Source organism: Athene cunicularia (genome assembly GCF_003259725.1).
Source record: "Athene cunicularia isolate RWA chromosome Z unlocalized genomic scaffold, athCun1 chrZ_part1, whole genome shotgun sequence".
NCBI classification, from domain to species: domain Eukaryota; kingdom Metazoa; phylum Chordata; class Aves; order Strigiformes; family Strigidae; genus Athene; species Athene cunicularia.
In genome coordinates this window covers 5796144-5819086 of record NW_020799142.1, presented here as the reverse complement: position 1 = coordinate 5819086, position 22943 = coordinate 5796144, and the positions used below count along the sequence as shown (strand labels likewise).

At 38.9% G+C, this 22943-nt stretch overlaps 1 protein-coding gene across 3 annotated transcripts in view; it reads right to left on the bottom strand.

The window, feature by feature from the left end:
* ZNF608 (zinc finger protein 608) overlaps nt 1-22943 on the bottom strand; it is an 89610-nt gene that overhangs the window by 37500 nt on the left and 29167 nt on the right. For all 3 annotated transcript variants that reach the window (XM_026865707.1, XM_026865706.1, XM_026865708.1), the window contains exon 3: nt 9208-9463. In XM_026865707.1, coding sequence (XP_026721508.1) covers nt 9208-9463 — 256 coding nt within the window. The remainder of the gene's footprint in view (nt 1-9207; nt 9464-22943) is intronic.

Sequence of the window (22943 nt, the reverse complement as noted above, 5' to 3'; positions counted from 1 at the left end):
GGGGGGGGGGGGGGGAAGGGAAAAAAAAAAAAAAATATATTTATATATATATATTAATCTGTGTTAGTGAAAACGTACAGTTCAGCAATGGAAAGAATCTCTCATTCATCACTGCAGAAGACCAACAATACTTGGGAGTGTAACAAAACTGGAAGACCACAGCTTGTCCTAACTAGTTAACCTATGTACAAAATTAGACTGACTGTGAGGCATTTTTAAATAAGTGGTTTAATCCCTGAATCACATCAGTTAAAGATACCATTTCAGTTGTGCTTGCATTCTTTACTCCTGTGGCATTTATTTAGTAAGAAAACACTTGTGTGCATACACACTTTCTTCATTAGCAGTCATCTCTCCCCCCTGCTATCTGCAAATCCAAACACCACATGTTGCAAGTATTTTGTACTGGAATGGTCTCACTTCTAAACAATCTGCTGCTATTGAGATTTTGCTTTTGAGCAGTAGATGCTCAAAACTGTTGCTTTTCTTAAAGCAACTCTTCAGTGTCCATAACCTCACTGCTTGAGCAGGCTCACTTTCACATTCAAGTAGCTTCAAGCAAATGTTTCCTATCTCAATTATTCTCCTTCCTTTTTCTGTGCACCCTCCCTGCCCCCATATGCTTGTTTGTAAAAAGGGATGATTTTCTGTGTATGAACAAGCAGCACAGGGAGTCTTCCGCTGTAGCAGTCTGGCAATATACAGCTTTTTATGTAAGCACTGTCTGGAATTTATTAAGTTTTTTCATTCTCTGGTTTGGATTATACCAAGAGAGTTCTCACTGAGCTGTAAAATGTGGCATTTGCCAGGTCCCTTTAGATAAGCTAGCCATTACTACCCTGGCTAAATAAGATACTTCAGATATTTTTGGTCAGTTACTGCAACTGTACTGTGGCTATGCTCTGTTTAGCATTACATCTGTACCTGTAAGAATGAAGCAACAAGTCAAGCACTAGACAGTAAACAAATCATGCATCCCTACATGCAACAGAGATATACAGCCTTTCTAAACAAACTGTAGGACTAGCACTGGTTAGACCCTGCAGTGTGAATATGTCCAAGGAGGAATGCTGACATTTAAATACCAAATTTAACATTTAACAGCATCTTTATACAAATTTCCTGAGTGCTTTTCTTCCAGTGGTGGTCAGCAGACTTTCAGAAGCAATGGTGTTGGGAAGGAATGGAAGGGGTGATGAATTAGCTTGACTTTGTTGCATTAAGAAAGTCTGGAAATCAGCAGTGGTTCTGTTTTCACCTTATTTTTTCTTTTTTCTTTTTTTTTTTCTTCTGTTACAGATCTTCATTAACGTGTGATGTTTTCCATCACCTACACAAACAGCTTTAAACTTAAATTTGTGTTTAAATAAATGACTAATTGAACATTTCTGGGAAAAGGAGTGCTAGTGCTTTTTAAAAGAATCAAACTAAAGGATGTCAAAACATCTCCCATACAGCTCTCCCACCAAGGAACATCCATAACCTATTTTGCATGTCTCCTTATCCACTGTTTGCTGTGAAAAAAGAGCCTGCAAAGGTTTGGTTATCATAGCCCAGCTGATTCATGGCAACTCATTAAAGCCATATCAACTTAACCATGTATACCTGGTTCATAAGAGCCAGTCCCAATGGTTTAAAACCACTTTAAGGGGCTTCTCTGGATACATGGGGGGTTGGCTCTAAAATTACTATTTGCATAATTTATTTTAGATTAAAACAGTATCAAATAGACTACAAGTATTTGTCTAATTGGGAAGTCATGTGTGTCAGTGTTTCATGAGGAGCAGCTGAGGCAGCTGGGGTTGCTTAGCCTAGAGAAAAGGAGGCTGAGGGGAGACTTTATTGCTCTCTACAACTCCCTGAAAGGAGGTTTAGTGAGGGTGATGACAGTCTCTTCTCCCAAGTAGCAAGTGATGAGACGAAATGGCCTCAAGTTGTGCCAGGGGAGGTTTAGATCAGATATTAGGAAAAATTTCTTCATTGAAAAGGCTATAATGCATTGGAACAGGCTGCCAAGTGAAGTGGTTGAGTCACCTTCCCTGGAGCTATTTAAAAGATGGGCAGATGTGGCACTCAGAGACATGGTTTAGTGGGTAGATGTGGCACTTAGAGACATGGTTTAGTGGTGGACTGGACAGTGCTGGGTTTATAGTTGATCTTGATGATCTTGAAGGTTTTTTTTCAATGTAAATGATTCTGTGATTCACAGTTCCCTTTTTGTTCTCCCAGCACAAACATTTTGTGTTATAGCAATAAAATGTATCCAAAATTAAATTACTGGCTTACTGCCTTTGACTAAGCAGTCCATCTAGCCCAATCCTTGCCTCCAACACTGCCCAGCACCATATTTCACACAAATGTGCAAGAAATAGTGCAGAAGCCAGTTACAGGACAACATCAGTATTTACAGAAAAGGGAAAACGTAACCTCCACTTTTAAAAAGGAAAAAAAGAAGGACCTGGGGAACTACAGGCCAGTCAGTCTCACTTCTGTGCTCAGCAAGATTACAGAACGGATCCTACTGAAAACTATGCCTTAGCACATGGAAGACAAGGAGGTGATGGGCGGCAACCAGCATGGCCTCACTAAGGGCAAAATGTGCCTGACATATTTGATGTATGACATATATGATGGGGTTACAGTGCTGGTGAACAAGGGAAGAGCAACTGACACCATTTACTGCACCATGTGTGCAAAGCATTTGACTCTTTCCCGCACAACATCCTTGTCTCTAACTTGGAGAGACATGGAATTGACAGATAGACTACTACTGGGTGAATAAGGAATTGAGCTGGATGGTCGCACTCTCAAGAGCTGTAGTCAATGGCTTGATGTCCAAGTGGAGAGCAGTGCCGAGTGGCATTCCTCAAGGGACAGTATTGGGACCAGTGCTGTTTAACATCTTTGTTGGAGACATGGACAGTGGGACTGAGGCACCCTCAGCAAGTTTGTTGATGACACCACACTGTGTGGTGTGGTCAACACAGTGGAGGGAAGGGATGCCATCTAGAGGACCTTGACAGGCTTGAAGGTGGGCCTGTGTGAGCCTCATGAAGTTCAACAAGGCCAAGTGCAGGGTCCTGCACATGGGTCAGGGCAATCCCAAACACAAATACAGGCTGGATGATGAGTGGATTGAGAGCAGCCCTGCAGAGAAGGACTTGGGGGTGTTGGTTGACAAGAAGCTCAACAAGACCCAGCAATGTGCATTTGCAGCCCAGAAAGCCAACCTCATCCTGGGCTGCATCCAGGAAGCATGGAAGCATGACCAAGGTCAAGGGAGATGATTGCCCTCCTCTACTCTGCTCTCATAAGATTCCACCTGGAGTACAGCATTCACCTCTGGGGCCCCTAACATAAGGAGGACATGGACCTGTTGGAGTGAGTCCAGAGGAGGGTCATGAAAATGATCAGAGGGCTGGAGCACCACCCCTGTGAGGACAGGCTGAGAGCTGGGGTTGTTCAGCCTGAAGAAGGCTCTGGGGAGACCTTCCAGCAGCCTTCCAGTACTTAAAGGGCACCTAAAAGAAATATGGAGAGGGACTTTTTACAAGGGCATGTAGTGATAGGACAAGGGGTAATGTCTTTAAATGGAAAAAGGGTAGATTTAGATTAGATATAAGGAAGAAGTTCTTCACTGCGAAGGTGCTGAGTCACTGGAACAGGTTGCCCAGAGAGGTTCTGGATGCCCCATCCCTGGAAGTGTTCAAGGCCAGACTGGAGGGAGCTCTGAGCAACCTGATCTAGTGGAAGGTGTCCCTGCCCAGGGCAGGGGTTTTGGAACTAGGTGATCCTTAAGGTCCCCTCCAACCCAAACTATTCTATGATTCTATGATTACATCCCTAAACAAGCACATACACTGATAAGGTCAGACAAACTGCTGAGATCATCAGAAAGGCTGCTCAGACCCAACAAACCTTAGTGTATGTACAGCTAAATCCCTCTCACAGTCCGAGTCCTGTAAGATTAAACTCTTAAAATTTTTCTCAGATAGTCTGTCTACATCCCAAAATACAATATCCCAAACTCCTTTTGTAAAGTAGGTAGAGCTTCCATAAACTACAAACATTTTAATGCAAGTCTGTCTTCCCATTGTGAGATACAGTCCATTTCTCTTTTGCTACGTAACACATACTAGGTGTCAGACTCCAAGTGCCTTATATAATACAATGAAACAGTTGAGCCTTATGAAGAATCACCTCAGACTTCCTTAAATCCACAGACTAGAAAGAAGAAAAACTAAACACTATATCTCAAAGTATAAACAGATGCGTAATCTTTTTCTGAACAGGTGACATTTTGATACTGGCTGACATTCATACTGGTCAGCAGATGACTCACATGACAGTAGAAAATATCTGGACTTTGGTGTTCTCTTAATGTAGCTAGCCAAAAAAACCCCTACCTTCTCCACAAACCGCTTCTCTATAACATGGACATAACAAAGCCTGAATTTTGAGCAAGGGATATGTTTATGCTCCTATCCACTGCCTTTCAGTTTTGAACTGAAAATGGTGGTCAACAATACCAAACCACTGCTTCTTGTATCCAGCAAGTCAATGGTCTACATCACACAAAAGGACAAAATATAAATGCACCTATCTGAAAGCTTACCTGTTTTACAACTGTATTACTTGGTTTGATAAAGGATATTACCTCTCTCTATAAACCTTGCCTGAGCTCAAGAAAACAGTGTGATTTAATCATGTTTATCCGAATTTCTATAAATTGTTAATGTTGATAAAACAGATTTTTTAAAAAATCTCTACTTCCTCAGTTTGACATGGCTTTCAACATTACTAGTTCCATCATTTAATCATGTATTTGTGAAAGTAGGAAAATGTGGCTGTTAAGGCACAAAAATTGCTAGGGAGAATCAGAAGTTAAAGACAACTTCTCATTCTTCTAATTCTATTTCTATAGACACATACACACCCTTACCTACATACACATGTACAAACACATAGATAACCATTTTAAAATATACTGTTCTTTTAAAACAGTCCTTGCAAAACTAACACCACATAGTAAGGCTGAGAGGAATCCACATCAGCTCTGTGCAGCAGACATGTTTTCAAAACACCTATGCGTACTAGCTGAAAACCGTGGCAAGCTAGAAAACCCATATACAGCAAGTACCAGCACGCCTCTTTGTCTTCTAAGTGTTCTCCTTTCTACTGAAAATTTATGCAAAATAATGTCAGAACTGATGCTAAGACAAATTTGGAATACCCCGGAGATGATCCCATGGGATTTCTGAGATCCAGCAGATTCCTATTTCTTACATTTGACAGCTAGTCTCCAGTTACAAAAATCAACAAGCTAACCCTGATAAGAGGACACTTTAAAAAATGCAACTCATTTCCCCATTATTCGTTATTGAACAACAGTAAGTTGTACCCAAACTGCAAGAGGAAGAATGTCAGTGCAGCAATGTGAGAACTCCAACACCACATGTAGACAGCTTGTTCTGCACAAAAAAGGGAGCAAGGTGACGAATGGCTGTCTCCTACACAGCTTTCAAGCAAACAAGACATCATCGGAACGTTGCTGAACCAAAACCAGGACATGACCCAGAGCAATTGCATGTAAGAAACTAAGCAAAAAAGCAAGTTCTAAGAAAGCTGGTTAGTGGTTTCCCTTTTTTCGGAGTAATTTTTATTTCCTCAAGGCAGTAAGACACAATTACTGCTCTCTTCAAAACTGTTTTCCCAGAAGATAATTACACAATTTAGCAAGTACCTGACTGTAGATAAAACTTACTTCTCAGTATAGACATACAGATTTTTTGCAGATGTTTCCCAGATTATCAGAAGAACCAATTGAACAGAACAATACATTCCAATAATTACTGTTACTGGATGGTAGCTTCTGGTGTCAAGTATCTGCATTGACTGTGCACTTTCAGGCTGACGTGCCCATAACCATTTCCCATTTCACTACCACAGAGTAGTCAACTAGCTCCTTCAATATCCTTTTCTACAGCCATTATGAAGTCATATCCAAAGTTATGCAGATGAAAATATCCACAGCATACATATACAGAAATTAAACACTACACAATTTAGCAGTGCAACTGAGAAATACCCACATGATAACCAGCAGTCTCAATCAATTATATGAGTAACCAGCTACGGTTAGTTTCAAAACCCTAAAATGTGACAGACTTCAGATGCCAGCTTCCCTGTACACGTCTTAAGACTGAAACACTCTGGAAAAAATGGTATGATTTATTAAATCTGCTGATAAGTCAGTTGAAATTGATTGGCGTGGAATAAATGTAAAGAGCTGTGGTAACAATGCTTTCTTTCATCAGCCAGAGTTTTCTCTGAAAGCCAGTGCTGCTTCTTCCCCTCCTTTAGTGACTGATTATCTTAAAATCTGGCTAATAAAATCAAACATCATCCTTTTTCTGACCTTGAACAAGTGCAAGAGTGTGACAACTTAACATTCCTAAAACAAAATGGGTTATTTCAGATACTGAAAAACCTTCAAAACCTGAATTCTCAAGTATACTCCTCCTCTATAAAGCACATATTACATTTAATGAGTTCTACATAAACTATTTGATTTCAACTTTCTCTACTCATTCTACTATTCTTATTATAATAACTGTCATCACCGCATCCTTTCTGTATTTGCATTCCCATAGCTAGTTGGTGCAGCATATGAATGCTGCTCAGCAGCACATTTGGTTCATAGTTGCAATATACTATAGAATATCCAGACATCATACAAGCCTATTCCAATCACCTCACAACTCACAGAGTGGCTATATCAGATATATAAAATTCAAAAATCTCAAAACACAAACCAAGGTAATAGATTTTTATACCTTAGCCTCTTAGAATTGTTTTACATTAAAAAGCTGTCAGATATATAGACAGCTAGATAGATGTCAGTTTGCATGTGTATTTTTAACAGGTTTTGGAAAGCACTGAAGGGGGCAAATATGAAAGAAACATGGACATCACAAAATAAATTTGTATTTCAGTTGGTCATTCTGAACATCAAGATAGTTTTAGATGTCACCAGTTAGGAAGATTTCAATTAAAGTATTCTGGATTTACATCAATTTAGGAAATGAGTATCTGATAATCTTCTGTTTGTTAAAGATAAATAAAAGATAAATAAAACCCATCTGCACCCTGTTTTCTAAAATTTGGCAGAAATGGCTTAATGCAAGTTGCTATATAGCTGCTTTCATGAACATGTCAGAAAACTTTAAACCAGCTAAATAAACACATATATGTGTGCCCCAGATGTCAAAACTTAATTAAAATGCAAAACCGATCATTAGGAACTCATTTTTCATAATAAAGTGTTGACTGTGAACACTGGGAAAACCAGAGTAAAATTTGTTATTTTCTTCAGTCAGCAGGGTCTGAAACAGTAAAACACAGAGAGCACAGTACAGACCATACAATATAAAATCATATCAATTCTCTTCAGTCTCTTAATCTACATTCCAGCTATATTTCTAGAGTTTTCTAAAATCCCATTTTATCTATTACTGTAGTCACTCATAGCTGTAGTGTTGTCAAACTGTATTTGTAAAGCTGTGAACACATGCACATTCAAAACAGTTGCACTCAAACATGCTGTCACTGAACTCTTGAGTTGTTTCAGAAAATTGATTCAGACAAACTGGGAAAATGTTAAGGGAGTTAATTTCTATTAACTAACAAGAATTTTTAAACCAGTAAGTGCTGAGAAACTGGTAAATGGAATGTCATCCTGATGAAAATGCACTTTTTTAATACTTCCATTTCTGGTGCCAAACCTTTAACAAGGCAGGCTTCTTAAATTCAGTGGGGGTCAGGAGTTTAGTTTATTCAGCAAGAATAACACTATTAACAGCTACTGCTCTTTCATGTCAACACAGTTAACGCCCACACATTCCAACTCTGATTAATACAGGCCAGTGAAGGGAGATTGGAGCAGCTAAGGGCAGTCATCTCTGCAGGGATATTTTAAAACAGAATTTATACTGTGCTTTAAAAACAATCTAAAGGGATCAATCTACCTTATGAATCTGCTGTAGACATAAATAGAGAGAAAGATGGATGGAAGAAAGAATATAAAAGCAAGTAAATCTGACTCTCTATTGATTTTTGAGAGGACAGTGTAGAACACTTCGGTTCAATCTTATATATCACTGCAAAGGACCAAATGCCGTTGCGCATATGTCTGAAGGATGTCAGGATTTACCATGCAGCAATGCACTACTGTGTTCTTTCATTATATCCTTTTATAAATAATCTGGTTTTCACTGTTGAGGGAGGTACATCACTAAAAAATAATCCTCAAATCAAACATAAGAACAATCACAGGAAGACTCTCAAGCAGCTATAACTGGAGAAAACCATTACTATTAAACAAAAAAATTGAAGAACTTTAGTGTATACATGCAATATTTTTGGCATTAACAGGAAAAAGCTGGTATTTTAATAATGAGCTTTTGAAAACCAAAATGGAAAAATCTGCATATCACAGCGTAATCCTCTCCCTACTTCCTTTGTTCTAAATCATAGAAAATCAACGTTTAGTATTCCCCAAAGCTCTCCAGCATTCCTACTTGGCCAAATGCCCTCAAAGGATATTAAAGAAATCACTATGGTTTAGATAGCACTTCTTCACCAGATGGAATACTTCTCTTTGAGCAAGAACGCTTTCCTCTTAAAATTAGGTTTCAAATAACCAAAATGCAAACAATAATCACATCAAATTGAATTTCTGTTGGGTCTCTGGGGCTTCTATTGTTATGTAGTGATAGCATTTTTGATCACAGTGTCTGAATTCCAATATATTCAGCTTTCTAAATTTTTGTATCCGCTCCCATCATACACACCCCCTCATGATGTACATTTAAATAGCACATATATGCTATTCTGTTAGGTATTTCATTATATATTTTTCTCAATATATATTAGCAATATTTCTCAATATGCTTTACTCAGTATAGCAATAGGAAACAATTCTATTGTTAAATGGGGTTACATGGTAGGTCATTTGGGAAATAGTTGCTTAAATAATAAAAATGAAAATGCCATTTCTTTTTAAAAGAAAAACTCATTAGCTGTGACTACCACTGTACATAAGGGTGTCCCAATGACTAGCAAGCCCTTAGCACCCAGACAGATACAGCAAGGTCTCCTCCTTGTTAACATTTCTCACAGACAAACCTAATGGAAAAAACAGTTTACCTTCTTCAGTTTCATGCCACACAATTCCTTCCAAGTTCACGCTGGTCCCAGGCTCACAGGGTCCAAGGCATTCGGGTTCTGTTACTACTCCAACCTCGCAAGTATTTACACCCACTGAACGAGTCCGTACCAAAAGCTGCTCGACTGGTGCTGCAATATTGGATGAAGATGGGGAAAAGTAGGAAGGCAGAATCTGAGGTGTGATACTGCTGGAAATCGGAGGTGGAGGTGCAGGCACTGTAAACAGGGGATCAACCTGAAAACAACAGACAAACTTACTATAATGGTGCTGTGAGATTTTAAAAAAAAAAGATAAATTTAAAAAAGAAAGCCCAGTTTGCTGAGACTGCATTTATGTATGCAGGGATTTGCAGTTTCATGGGTATTTTCAATCTTAAGAGTTTAATTTTTTCTACATCAGCCCAAATGCTACACATGAAAAATTAAGTACAAAAGTACACACCATGCTAAACAAAGCAAATCAGTAAGTTTCTACAAGACTGTTCCCTATTGTCATAGACTGTTAGTATGAAATAAACTTTAGAAACAAGGATTAAGGCCACATTTTTCTTGGCGCTGACAGAGAATGATTTGTGGACAGAAATTAATTTTGCAAACTAGGAACTGCATTTTCTGTTTAAAGAAAAACATTTATAAAAACATTACAAAGATATATAAATGCCTTTTTAAAATGTGCATCATAGAGAAATTAGCACTTGGAACAATTCTAATATCCGTATGGCATCAAATATAATATCTTGTAATCCAATCATTTAAAATACATTAGGATCACCCACCTAACAGTTTACAGATAACATTTACATCTTTCTACTTGACATGTCAACAGATGAGAACTTCTACAGGAATCTATCCAAACAATCTAATTCTGTGACTCTGTAATTTCTCAGGGTTTCCAAAACGCATACTTGGAAGAATACAACCTGCCAGATAATTAGTCCGTACACAACTCACACAGAGACAACATCTCTATATGAACTGAAGATTTTATCTTTCCCATATGACTTCCAATTTACCAGTAGATTTTCTGTATACAGAGTTGGCCTGATGGTTCTCAGTACTTTGCTGTGGCCTTAAGGACCTTTGTCCTATAAAGACAGCTATATGAGGATATGAGTGGGCACACTTAAGTTTATTTGGCCCATTGGATCATAGATACCACACCAATAAATCATTCTTCAATTCAATGATTTTTATAAAATGGCTGCTTTCTAGCTGCTTTCGAACAGATGATCAAATGTCTATGCTGTTTTTAATTTTGGACCCCATATGACAATGCAACAGTAAATATATAATGACTCACTCTACATTGTCATCTAGGTTTCATTCAAATGGATCTTAATGTAGATCAAAGTTAACTTTGCTTTCTTTTAAGGCCAAGTTGGCAGGTAAGGATACAAAGAGAATAAAGGACTAAAGAGTATTATTATCTTTGCATTATATATCCTTTGTATCACAGATCAGCTCACTTCATCACATGGCCACTTTTCATAATAAGAAATTAAAAATGGAAATCTAAAATTAAAAATAACTTTTTAAAAATGGTAAGAATTATTAAAATTGGCCTTTGAAATTATTCTTTTGCTTTGAGCATCATTCATACATACAAACTGAGAGCCAACACTTTTAATGGTGCACACAAAGCTTAAATGTGCTCAATATTTAACAAAAATTCTTTGTATGATCTTTGTATAACCAGTCTGGATTCTGATCTCAATTACCCTAGAACTAGGGAAGAGAGAGGAAGGACCTATAACCACATTCTTATCCAAATTCTTCATAATCGGGGGGGGGGAATGATCTTGTTATTTAGGACTAAAATAATCTTCAGGTTAGAAATAAAGTAAAAAAAAAAACAAAAAACAACAAAACAAACAAACAAAAAAAAAACCCAAAGCAAAATATGAATTCTAAAAGCATAGTAAAAACCTGATAATACCAGCAAAATTCAACGGAGTAAAGCAAAGTTTCTGTGGCACAAAAACAATGCAGTCAAGCAATGATATCTTTATTCTTCTCTTTCTGCCATTGCAATTGCAGAGTTAAAGCACAGGCAAGAATGCTTTGCAGAGCAGACTTGAATGAACATAGGCAAGTAGTCAAGTCAATTATCAACTGGCCCCCAACAGCAGCTCTTACTTGCAATATCTAATGGTAAGCATTACATAAAACAGTAACCGTGTATGCCTAGTATAGGGGGACACTGATTCTACGCTATACAAATTCTGGCTGTCTGATGCCAACGGAAGGCAAACAGTTGTATGGCACAGAGCCCTGCTCCCTAGCACTGGCTGCATAATAGGGCTCTGTCAATGAAACAGGGTCAATATGTACCCCAGGCATAATTTAGAGGAGTTCTTAATGTATCTTACTTCAAGCCAGAAGAGAACCAGAATCTCTAACTTCCAGGGAGATGGAGCCTAGTGCTTAAGAAAAGCTAAGCCACGTCCCTTTATAAAACCAAGAAATGCTGATGAATGGCCTGTTTGATAGTTTACATGGTGTTTTGGAAAGCAATGCAAAACCTTCTACTATACATTCAACAGCATTCTTCCATCAAATATACTCATCACAAAGCCAGAGATAAAACCAAATGTTTGCTATTATCATACTAAACTAGCCAATGTTTTAAATGAACATAGACTAAATGGTCAAACGTGTCTTCCATCTTCCAAGTATTATAAACAGTGAGGGTGAGCTAAAGAAAGCAAGGGTCTGACAGTGTACCTTACTGAATTCTTTGTTACAAATATTTGCACTCAGTTCTGGTTTATTTAGAGCTGCTAATAAACGTTCATGTTTTCCACTAGAAAGACAAAGGACAAGGCCACAGAGTGGCTATTTCAGTAAAAGGGACGGTTTCTCTGTAAATTAAAACACTAAGCCTTTGGTTGAGAATTAAGTGGACATTTACTGTCTCTGAAGTTCATGTTCATTGCACAAATATGACCTTACTCATAAGAAAAAAATATGCTAAGCTTAAATATTGCTCTAGTTTTCCACGTTTTAAAATGATCCCGTCTTGTTTGATAATCATAACCTTAGCACAGCAAAGTGGTGGTTCTCAGCAATCATCTTGGTGACACAATTGTTTTCATGAATTCTCCAAAGGGCACTGATGTAAGCTATTAGCGGCAAAGAGAGGCAGAAAGGCCGCCATCTCCAGTGGAAAAAAGGCACATAAGACTAACATCTGGTGGTGGCAGTCTGTCAAACTGAGGAAAGTTAATGTCAAGAACAGATGCTCTGCAGTTTCTCACTGTTATTTTTGCATGATTATTCCCAGGTGTTGGCGCATACTGAGCAGTAGCCTTGGTGTTTATCACATGAGAGATTCCAATATGAGAATGAAAATCTGAGGAAGGTTATTTACATAGATGCTCTCTTTATACACATAGTCAAAGGGCTCAAAAAAAAGACAAATATTCAAGTAATGTTTTCCTCATTCACCTAATTCCAAGAGCTTCTGAGAGCTTATTAGTGACAAAGGCTACAAAGCTGGGGTGTTATTCATGGCAGCTTTCCACTGCCAAGTGTTTGATTGTATCAGAGAGCTATGGCTCTTAGTAGTAGAAAGCTCACAGAAAATGAAGAATGCCTGCCAAGCAATGTAGTCAGTGCTCCATGGAACACTCCTCTATCTGAACATGATAATAAAAAAAATTTTGGCAGCTGCATAACATTAGTCAGTATGAGGAATAGTGCATGAAAGAGAGAAGAAATATTATCCTAACTGGAAATAGGCAAGACTTTCTAATAAGCAGGGTTCTCCTTCAGTTACTCAGGCAATTTACATGTTGGAATTAAGTTCTGCTCATCAAAACTCATTCTCCTGATGCAGTGCAAGCTTCCAAAATTATGTCTGAAAAGTAACATTTTATATCCTTTGTACACAATTTCCTGACAACCAGGAGAGATTCTAGTGGGTAGTGCCAAGCTCATAGAAGTTACATAGCTTTGAGGGGACTTTCCAGGTAAGAGTATCCAACATCATACTGTTTCAATCAGCCATATCATATTCCTATTCCTGTAGGAATAAGAGAATTTTGTCTTAATGGGACAGACTCTCTCACATACTCCTGTGGAAAACTCACCTGAATTAAAGAAGAGTGATATACCAGGAACACCTATGGCCCTATTTGACATGGCACTAATCTGACAGAAGCAGATTTACAGTAGTATTCAGAATAAAATCACTTTTCACAGAGATTTAAAGTAACACTTTTTGATCCTATTATCAAGTATTCTGTATCTATAAATTTCATTTATTTCAACTTTGAAAACTTTCAGAGGGTATCTTAAATGTGAAACATTTCTGTCATAAATGATAAAATGGAAAGAAACAGCTGCCATGCAGCCGGGCCACATGATGTGACTGATCAAAGTGTGCTAGCACATGTAGAACTATGAATGTATGTGTAGTTCCACCTCATTAATGAAGGTTTATATTCGAAGATACATCTCAATGACCACATAGTGTACCAATCTCAGACCAAATGGGGTCATACACTACTGCAGTGTCACCCACCATGTAATTTTGAAATATACATGCCAAAAGCCATTTAATGCATCTACCTGGAGCAAATGGAGTCTGGATAAAGGCAGAGGAGCAGGTTTAAGACTCAGGATAAACCCTTCCAATAAAGCACTGCTTTTTAAATGGAGAACAATATCTATGTAAGCATTCCCAGTAGGAATGTCTGCCCTAGTAGAAAGAATGTGAAAAGATCCAAATACTATTATGGGATATACCTAAAAATCTAAATCCTTGAAAAAAATCAAGGCCTTGTAGACTGAAAGGAATAAGAAACCTCCAACCTTGAAAACGACATTGACAAGTTCTTTAGAGTTACAAATCAGTACTTCACAGAATCACTAAATCTAAAATAAAAAAAAAAAAACAGGAAATAAAGGAATTCATTCCTATATGGAAGTTTTGCTCTCTCTCCAAATTCCTTTCTCTAATTGTAAGATGAAAGGGAGATTGCCTTGGTTTATATAAAAGTATGCTCGTGCCTACCTTAATTTTCTACAGCAACAGTGGCCTCAGAAGACCTCATTCTTAATCCTATTCAAAGCATCATAAATCAGAAGTAATTCTAATTAAATCAATGATACTTTGGAAGAAAACAAATGTGGGAGAATGCGACATAGCAATAATGTTTGTGTGCAAGTGTGTCTGCATTTCTAAACATTTCATTTCAAATGTCTTACTACTACAAACCTTTCCCCACAAAGAATTTACATATCTAAAACCTAAAGCTATTCCTTCATATTCTACGATGTAAAATCAATTACATCATGAAGAATCTCCATTTAATCTGAAAAAAATCTTAATTTAATCTTAATTCAGTATTACTTACATTTGAATTCATATGTGAGGCCACTCAGAAGCATTTTGACACCATACTTAACAGAACTGACGTTTTGTTTCTTAAATAAAATAGTATTAATTTTGAAATGAGAAGAATTCAATTATACCTTTGAAATACTAGTCATTAGGTAAAGATATTTTACTTTTTCAAACCCATGCTTATTATCTAATAAAGTCATTGTTGGCAAATAAACGTTCTAAATCAAATTATTGGAAGAGAATGTCAGTGCCATGAAGGATGTGTTTAGAAGATAGGAAAGACTACAAGACATGGATGTAGAAAAGAGCTTTGGTCACAGGACAGATATATCTATTATATGCCTACATTCAAAATACAGTAAAGTCAGAGGTACTGGGGAAGTTACTTTTTTGGTCAACTTAGTTGTGAATCACAATAACTTGAATGTAAAAAAAAGGACGAAGGAGATTCAGATTGCATAAATTTCATCCAAACTTTAGACTTAAAAACCTATGTTGGAGAATAGTAATTAAAAATATATGCTTATGTTTTACAACTATTGTAATATGGACGAGAAACCTGACACGTAATTGTGCTGAACTGAGTAACTGAAGTAGTATCTACTTAGAGATTCCAAGTATTTCCTACTCTTAAAATGAACTTCTCCACTTAAATCAACTGAGTAGTTGGGAGAAAAAGGAAAAAGAAAAAAGCAAGCAAACAGACACACTAATTGACACTTTTGTTTTTCCCCCCCAGGAAATTAGCAAATCACGTCTTGAATGGTTTCAATATTTTGAATATTTGTTATTAAGCAAAAAAATCAACTTAAAACTCTTACATGCTACTAATCTTTTACTACAAGGAAAAAATTAAAAATTCCCCCTTTTATTGAAGATCTATACCACTCCCATCAGCTGCTGAACCAGCACACACAGTTCTACAAACTCACAGTGTTTTGACAGTTACATGTTCTTTCTGCATTCAGACCTTCAGACCTCCTCAGACATTATGCAACTGTGTCTACAGCAACTCCACTGACAAAATATTATTAATATTTTTTTAGGACAGCATTAATATAACAGTGAGGTCCATGAGGAAAACTCAATGCTTTAGGTAGAGTCTTATGCAGAAACAGTGGTGCTAAACAACAGGCAAGGAAAACTTTGTCCTCTCTTCTATGTTGTATTCTAGATCAGATGCTTGGGATTTCCCAAAGTCATTCACCCATTTTACTGTGGGAAAGATCAGCAGTTGACAGCTGCCAGCAATACCCTCCTGCCAAAGGCTGCATCTGTGAAAAACTGTATCAGCTCTAATGTTTGGCAGAGTCCTGGGAGGATGCCCAGATCACCACCTGCAAATCTCTAGTAAAGACATTTCTCTTCTTCCAGACAAACAAAATTGTATTCATTGAGATAATTTTGGCCACAGGTGACCCCATGCGCCCAACGCTGAATAAACACACCCACTTTATAACTCCAAAGTTATAGAGTGATTTCTCCACAAGTCACAGGTATCTAGAACACCTTTCTCCATTGAAACTTGATTTCTCCTGTTCAGCTCTTCAGTCAGTGCTTCCAAACTTTTCTTCAGTCAGCCTGAGTGCTTTGCTAAGCTTGAATACAGAATAAATAAACACTGAAATTTCCTCAAAATACCTATTCTGTCTAGAAAGATTACACTGTATTCCACAGTCAAGTAAGGATTTTTTCTGAACTGTCACGTAAGGAATTTCTCTGAACTATTTTGAGTTTAGACAGAACGTGCCTAAGATGATATCCAGTATCAGATGGTGTCATGTGACTGAACATGGTAAAAACTGAGGCACAGCCATTTGCTGGTAAGGATTAGGTACTGCTTTATCAAGTTCTATAACCCTTTAGAAGCTTTTTATTTTAAAGAAAAAAAGTTTTTCATCTTAAAGATGACAATCACCTCTTGGCTTATCAAGGTTTTGTTACAGTCAACCTTCCAGGGTTTTGAGCCTGAAAAAAAGGTAAGGTATTTGCTTATAGAAATCTCACAGCATTATTAAAAAATGGTACTCTGAAGTTGCCAATGTTTATTTCTAACAGGTGTAAGACTTTGAGCCAGGAATGAAGCTATGTTAGCTCTATGACATATCAAGACACCAAGTGACCAAGGAAAATTCTCCCACTCTTAATTGCATATAGGAAGATAATGGATAATCTAATTACATCATAACTGAATGCACTTAACCATTATGTTTCAAGTTTTCATTATCAATGTACAAATAAATCATACCACAACCCTATGACCATGCAGGAGAAGTTCTCCATTACGAAATGATGGTTTCAGTTATTTAATGATGTGACTGTAGTCTGGTAGAATAGGTGTCTTTTCAGCCTTTCTGGAGTGCAGGGATATAGAGAATCAATATAATTGAGTTTTTACAGGAATCTGCAATCTATAATCCAGTGGCAAACAAGACTCAGAAGAGAAATGGCTTCTTTGCACCTCTAACTTCCTGCCTGTCAGTGGCTTAGCACAAGGGTTTTGTTGCCTTTCACCCTCTTGCCTACTACTCTACTTTGTGAGTGCAAAGTACATTATGATTCAGACTATTCCTTGCTCAACTCAGTAAACTTTTTGTTGAGAAAAATCAACTAAACTATTAATTTCTCTTCCAAAAGCTTGTCAAAGAACCTCTATAATCCTCAGAAACAAAACTGAGCTTCCTTGATGGCCTGTGTATACCAACAACTTTTAGTTGCCTAACCACATTTTTATGGATGACATTTTTTAGTATGTTCTGAAAATCCATCATTTGACTTCATGGCCCCATATTTATCAGTTTCTACAAACCCCATAATTTTAAATTTAGCTGGTTTTAGGCTTTTTAGGCAAGACAGGTGGATCTTTGGTTAATATACTCGTCTACTATTGCCCTAGGTCTCCCACATTGGCTTTTCGATAGGGTGCAGAATCCCCTATCAATTTTTCTCTGTATTCCTTAGACCAACTTCATGGTATTAGCTACAAACACTACTAAGTGTATGATACTGTGTCCTAATTTTATTTAAAGAACAAGACAATATTATTACATTTAAGAATGTGACATACATATTCGTAATTATTTAGCACCTCACTAAAGGAAACACTTAAAAAATGACATTTCAAGCTTTCTTTTTCACTGTTATGGAATCATAGAATCATTCAGATTGGAAAAGACCCTTGTGATCATTGAGTCCAACTATCAGCCCTACTCTACAAAATTCTCCCCTACACCACATCCCCCAACATCTCATCTAAACAACCCTTAAACACATCCAGGGATGGGGACTCCACCACCTCCCTCGGCAGCCTATTCCACTCTCTGACCACTCTTGCTGTAAAAAATTTTTTCTAATGTCCAGTCTGAACCTCCCCTGTTGCAGTTTAAAGCCATTCCCCCTTGTTCTGTCACTAACTACCTGTGAGAAGACACCAGCACCAACCTCTCCACAATGTCCTTTCAATGAGTTGTAGAGAGTGATGAGGTCTCCCCTCAGCCTTCTCCTCCTCAAACTAAACAGTCCCAGCTCCTTCAGTCGCTCCTCATAGGATTTATTCTCCAGGCCCTTCACCAGCTTCGTTGTCCAACTCTGCACTCGCTCCAGCACCTCGAGATCACCTCCCTACTTCTTCTGGTCACACTATTTCTGACACAAGCCAGGATGCCGTTGGCTTTCTTGGCCACCTGGGCACACTGCTGGATCATGTTCAGCTGCTTGTCAGTTCAAACCCCCAGATCCTTCTCTCCCAGACAGCTCTCCAGCCACACCTGCCCAAGCCTGTAGCCATGCAGGGGGTTGTTGTGGCCCAAATGCAGGACCTGGCACTTGGCCTTGTTGAAGCTCAACCCGTTAACGTTGGCCCACGGATCCAATCTATCCAAGTCTCTCTGTAGAGACTCCCTGTCAACACTTGCAATTAATTTCATGTCATCTGCGAACTTACTGATGATACACTCTAAGTCCTTATCAAGATCATCAATAAAGATGTTGAACAGAAATGGGCCCAACACCGAGCCCTAGGGAACAACACTTGTGACCAGCTCCCAGTTGGATTTAGCTCTATTGACCACCACTCTCTGGGACCATCCAGCCAGCCAGTTCTTGACCCAGCAGACCATTCAATCATCCAGGCCATGGGCAGCCAGTTTTTTGATGAGAATTCTATGGGGAACTGTATCAAATGATTTTTGAAAATCCAGGTAGATAATATCTACAGCTTTTCCCTTGTCCAATAGTTGGGTCATCCTGTCATAGAAGGAGATCAGGTTTGTCAGGCAGGTCCTGCCTTTCATAAACCCAGGCTGGCTAGGTCTGATCCCCTGGTTGTCCATTATACGACTTTTAATGGCACCCGAGATGACCTGCTACATGACCTTCCCTGGAACCAAGGTCAGACTGACAGGTCTATAGTTTTCTGGATCCTCCTTTCTGCCTCTCTTGTAGATGGGTGTCACATTTGCCACCCTCCAGTCCAATGGGACCTCCCCAGTTAGCCATGACTTCAGGTAAATCATGGACAGCGGCTTGGCGAGCACATCTGCCAACTCCCTCAGCACCCTTGGGTGTAACCCATCCAGTCCCACAGACTTGTGTTCTTCTTTAGTTGAAAAAAGAACTGAAGCATTATTATTTAGCTAAGCCTACAACTACCACTCCTGAATTTCTATAGTTAATAAAAAAATAAAATATTTATTCTCAAATGTTGTTTGAGGTACTTACAGCATTTTGGGGAAAGCCAGTTTCTTATAGCTAATTTATTTTTCTCAGCTGGTACACAATTTTATGCTGGTGTAGATCCAGAGTAGTTCCACTGAAGCACAACTACAGGCAGAATTTGGACCGTAGTGTTTGTTTTATCATGGAGAAAAGTAATTAGCATTTCAAATAATTTTTCAAGAGCTCTAAAAAAATTCTGGAAATAATACATGTAAAGTGAAAATTTTTAAGAGGAAAATAAGCCTCATGAGAAGGAAACCCGTAATACCTACTCCCACCAAATTGTTTTGAGTGTGGGTTGGGTTTTTTTCTGTTGAACATGGTAATGATGCAAGTCTCCAATAATACTTAACAATGAGGCTGAAGGATTACATTTACAGTATGAAGGCAAATGCAAGAACTGGAGACAGCAGGGAAGACCCTTCTAAACTTACCTACTTCCCTCAGCTCTGAGGCCATTCTGTTCTGGCAGAGGAGAAACACTGGTTTAGTGTTCCCTTATTTCTCTTTCAGGAGAGCATCTACACCATCAGCACCAAATCATCTGACTATAGGCTACTTAACAGACAGCCAGATCTTGTCCTTTCAGTGACTCAGAAGCAGGTCACCTTGAGATCTCAGTTCTCATGTCCCTACCTCAAAGACATTCTTCCCTATTGATTTTGCCTTTGTATCTTGGGATTCTCATTAGCATGCTCTCTAAATACCCAAATACAGACTAAAGTTTACATGTGCAGAGTTTCAGTAACAGCTTATCATTCCTGTCTTGCAGAGAAAGAATGGAGGCAAGCAAAGGACCTGATTTCACCCAGAAAATCCCCCACACCATTGTTGAAACACCTTGTGTTTCAGTACATCAGTCTAACCTTTAACTTCCTCCTTTCTTACACTGTCTCATAGACTATTTTTACAGTGTAAGTGATCAACAGCTGCTACAAATGAGGCACCCTTTCTCTTCAAATAAAGAAAAAAAAAATCAGTAGTCCAAGTATTCCACTTTTCATGTGTTATATTCTGCAGTTACCTGCACCTTCTACTCTGCTCTGCCCTGACTGTACATATCCTTTCTATTCTAACCACTGCATGATGAGTTTATAACAGAGACAATCAAACAAAAAGAAACATTTCTGTGTGCTTGGTAGAAGTTCAAATATTTTGCTCAACTGAAATAAAAATAAACCTAATCTAAACTGTCATATCATGAAATTACTCTGGCAGTTCTATCAAACCATAGAGACATGTACAGATCCTTTGAAGAAATGAAACTGCAGTTTATCAAGTGTGATTTATAAGTAACACTGATTTAGCTGGGAGATAACACTGATGTCTAATCATCAGTAGTCAGACAACAGCCATGTGAACACATCAATTATAGGCCACTGCCAAAAGCCCTTGAGATCCCAGAGATTAACAGCCAATCCTCTGTTTTACAAGCTCACATCAAAAAGAATATTAATAAGAGGTGGGACAATGTGAAAGCTTGTCAGAGTAATTCATGAACTAAAACAAGGCATTTTTCCCTTTGCTCTGCCTTGAACTGGTCCATGAAAAAATCTGGCATCAGCTACAAAGTGCGAAGTTGCCAATTTCTCAGAAAATGTTTTTCATTAACATATGCGAAGTTGTGAAAGGCTGCAAAAGCTATTTGGTGGATAAAGGTGACAACTTCTATGCTTCCTTTGCTGAATGTAAGAATCACACAACCTCAGTCATTATTCGGATATTTGGAAATGAACAACCATGCACAGAAGTATTTGATGACTTTTCTCTCCCTCAAAACCAGAGCTGTTTACTATTATAAACAAATTAGCCAACCTTGAAAGCACCCATTTACTCTAACTAATGACTTAGAAATCTAAAGTAGAAATACTACCAACTCATCTTCAGGTTCATTTCAGTCTTCAAGTGTGTGGAAAAAAATTCCACAGTTATGCCCTTCTTACTGACTTCTATTCAAGATAGCTGACTAAAGGCTTATTGTTCTTACACATAAATTAATGAAAACAAGGAAAGAATATACCTCCAAAGGGAGCAGATATTCCTCTGTACAAATGTAAACATGCCTATTGAGATGGACCTCAAACAACCTGTTGCTGGTGTCTTAAATGCAGCAATATTAACTGGATAGTGTTTAAGTTTGGTCCAATCACTGTCCAGTCATCAATTACCCTGCCTGGACTCTGCTCAAGGGTCTAAGATGTCTTACAGCACGCCTGCAAACAACCTGAGTTCAGTTCTACCAACATGGTATTTAAGGGTATGCAACCTAAGTTTTGTTTGTGGAGACTTTTCAGAGCAAAATTTACATAAGCTATCTCAGATAGTGTCAGCAATTAACCTGAGAAAAGAAGGGGCAAAAAGCATGAATCTTTTTAGACTATCTCTGCTGCCCCAGAGCCAGTAATGTAGAAACTAACACCTTTACCCACAACATCAGAAGACTTATTCTTTGTCAGATGAGCCAGTTCTAAAAGTTTCCACTTTGCTGTGGTCTTCCAGACTCACATTCCCTTCACTTGTTCTTACCTGGAATATTACACATACACATCCTACTGGAGGATGGCATATTGTTAGTAAAATTGCTACGACGGTCATAATCACACATGGAAGGACACACAGGCAGGAAGCGTTGCAAGCAGCAGACTCATAATGCATAAATGCCCCTTTAGTAAACAGCTGAAGCAAAAAGATGTCAGTCCCAGATTGATTGCTCTGGTAACCATGGCAATGTTAGCTTCCACAGCTTTACTGCTTCAGGGACACACATAATGGCAATTCTAACTAAGGGTATGGTGTTGTATCAGACCTTTTTTCCTACAGCTGAATCACAGAATCATCTATGTTGGAAAAGACCTTGAGGATCATCTAGTCCAACCGTTAACCTAACACTGACAGTTCCCAACCACACCATATCCCTCAGCGCTATGTCAACCCAACTCTTAAACACCTCCAGGGATGGGGACTCCACCACTGCCCTGGGCAGCCCATTCCAACACCTAACAACCCCTTCTGGAAAGAAATGCTGCCTAATATCCAGTCTAAACCTTCCTTGGTGCAACTTGAGGCCATTCCCTCTTGTCCTATTGTTTCTTGGTTAAAGAGACTCATCCCCAGCTCTCTGCAGCCTCCTTTCAGGGAGCTGTAGAGGGCGATGAGGTCTCCCCTCAGCCTCCTCTTCTCCACACTAAACACCCCCAGTTCCCTCAGCCGCTCCCTGTACAACCTGTGCTCCAGACCCTGCACCAGCTCCGTTGCCCTTCTCTGGACACGCTCGAGTCATTCAATGTCCTTTTTGGAGTGAGGGGCCCAAAACTGAACACAGCCATCGAGGTGCGGCCTCACCAGGGCTGAGTACAGGGGTAAGATCCCTTCCCTGTCCCTGCTGGCCACGCTAATGCTGACACAAGCCAGGATGCCATTGGCCTTCTTGGCCCCCTGGGCACACTGCTGGCTCCTGTTCAGCCGGCTGTCAATCAACCCCCCCAGGTCCCTCTCTGACTGGCAGCTCTCCAGCCACTCCTGCCCAAGGAGCGCTGCTGGGGGTTGTTGTGGCCCAAGGGCAGCCCCCGGCATTTGGCCTTATGGAAACTCCTCCAGTTGGGCTCAGCCCATGGCTCCAGCCTGTCCAGGTCTCTCTGCAGAGCCTCCC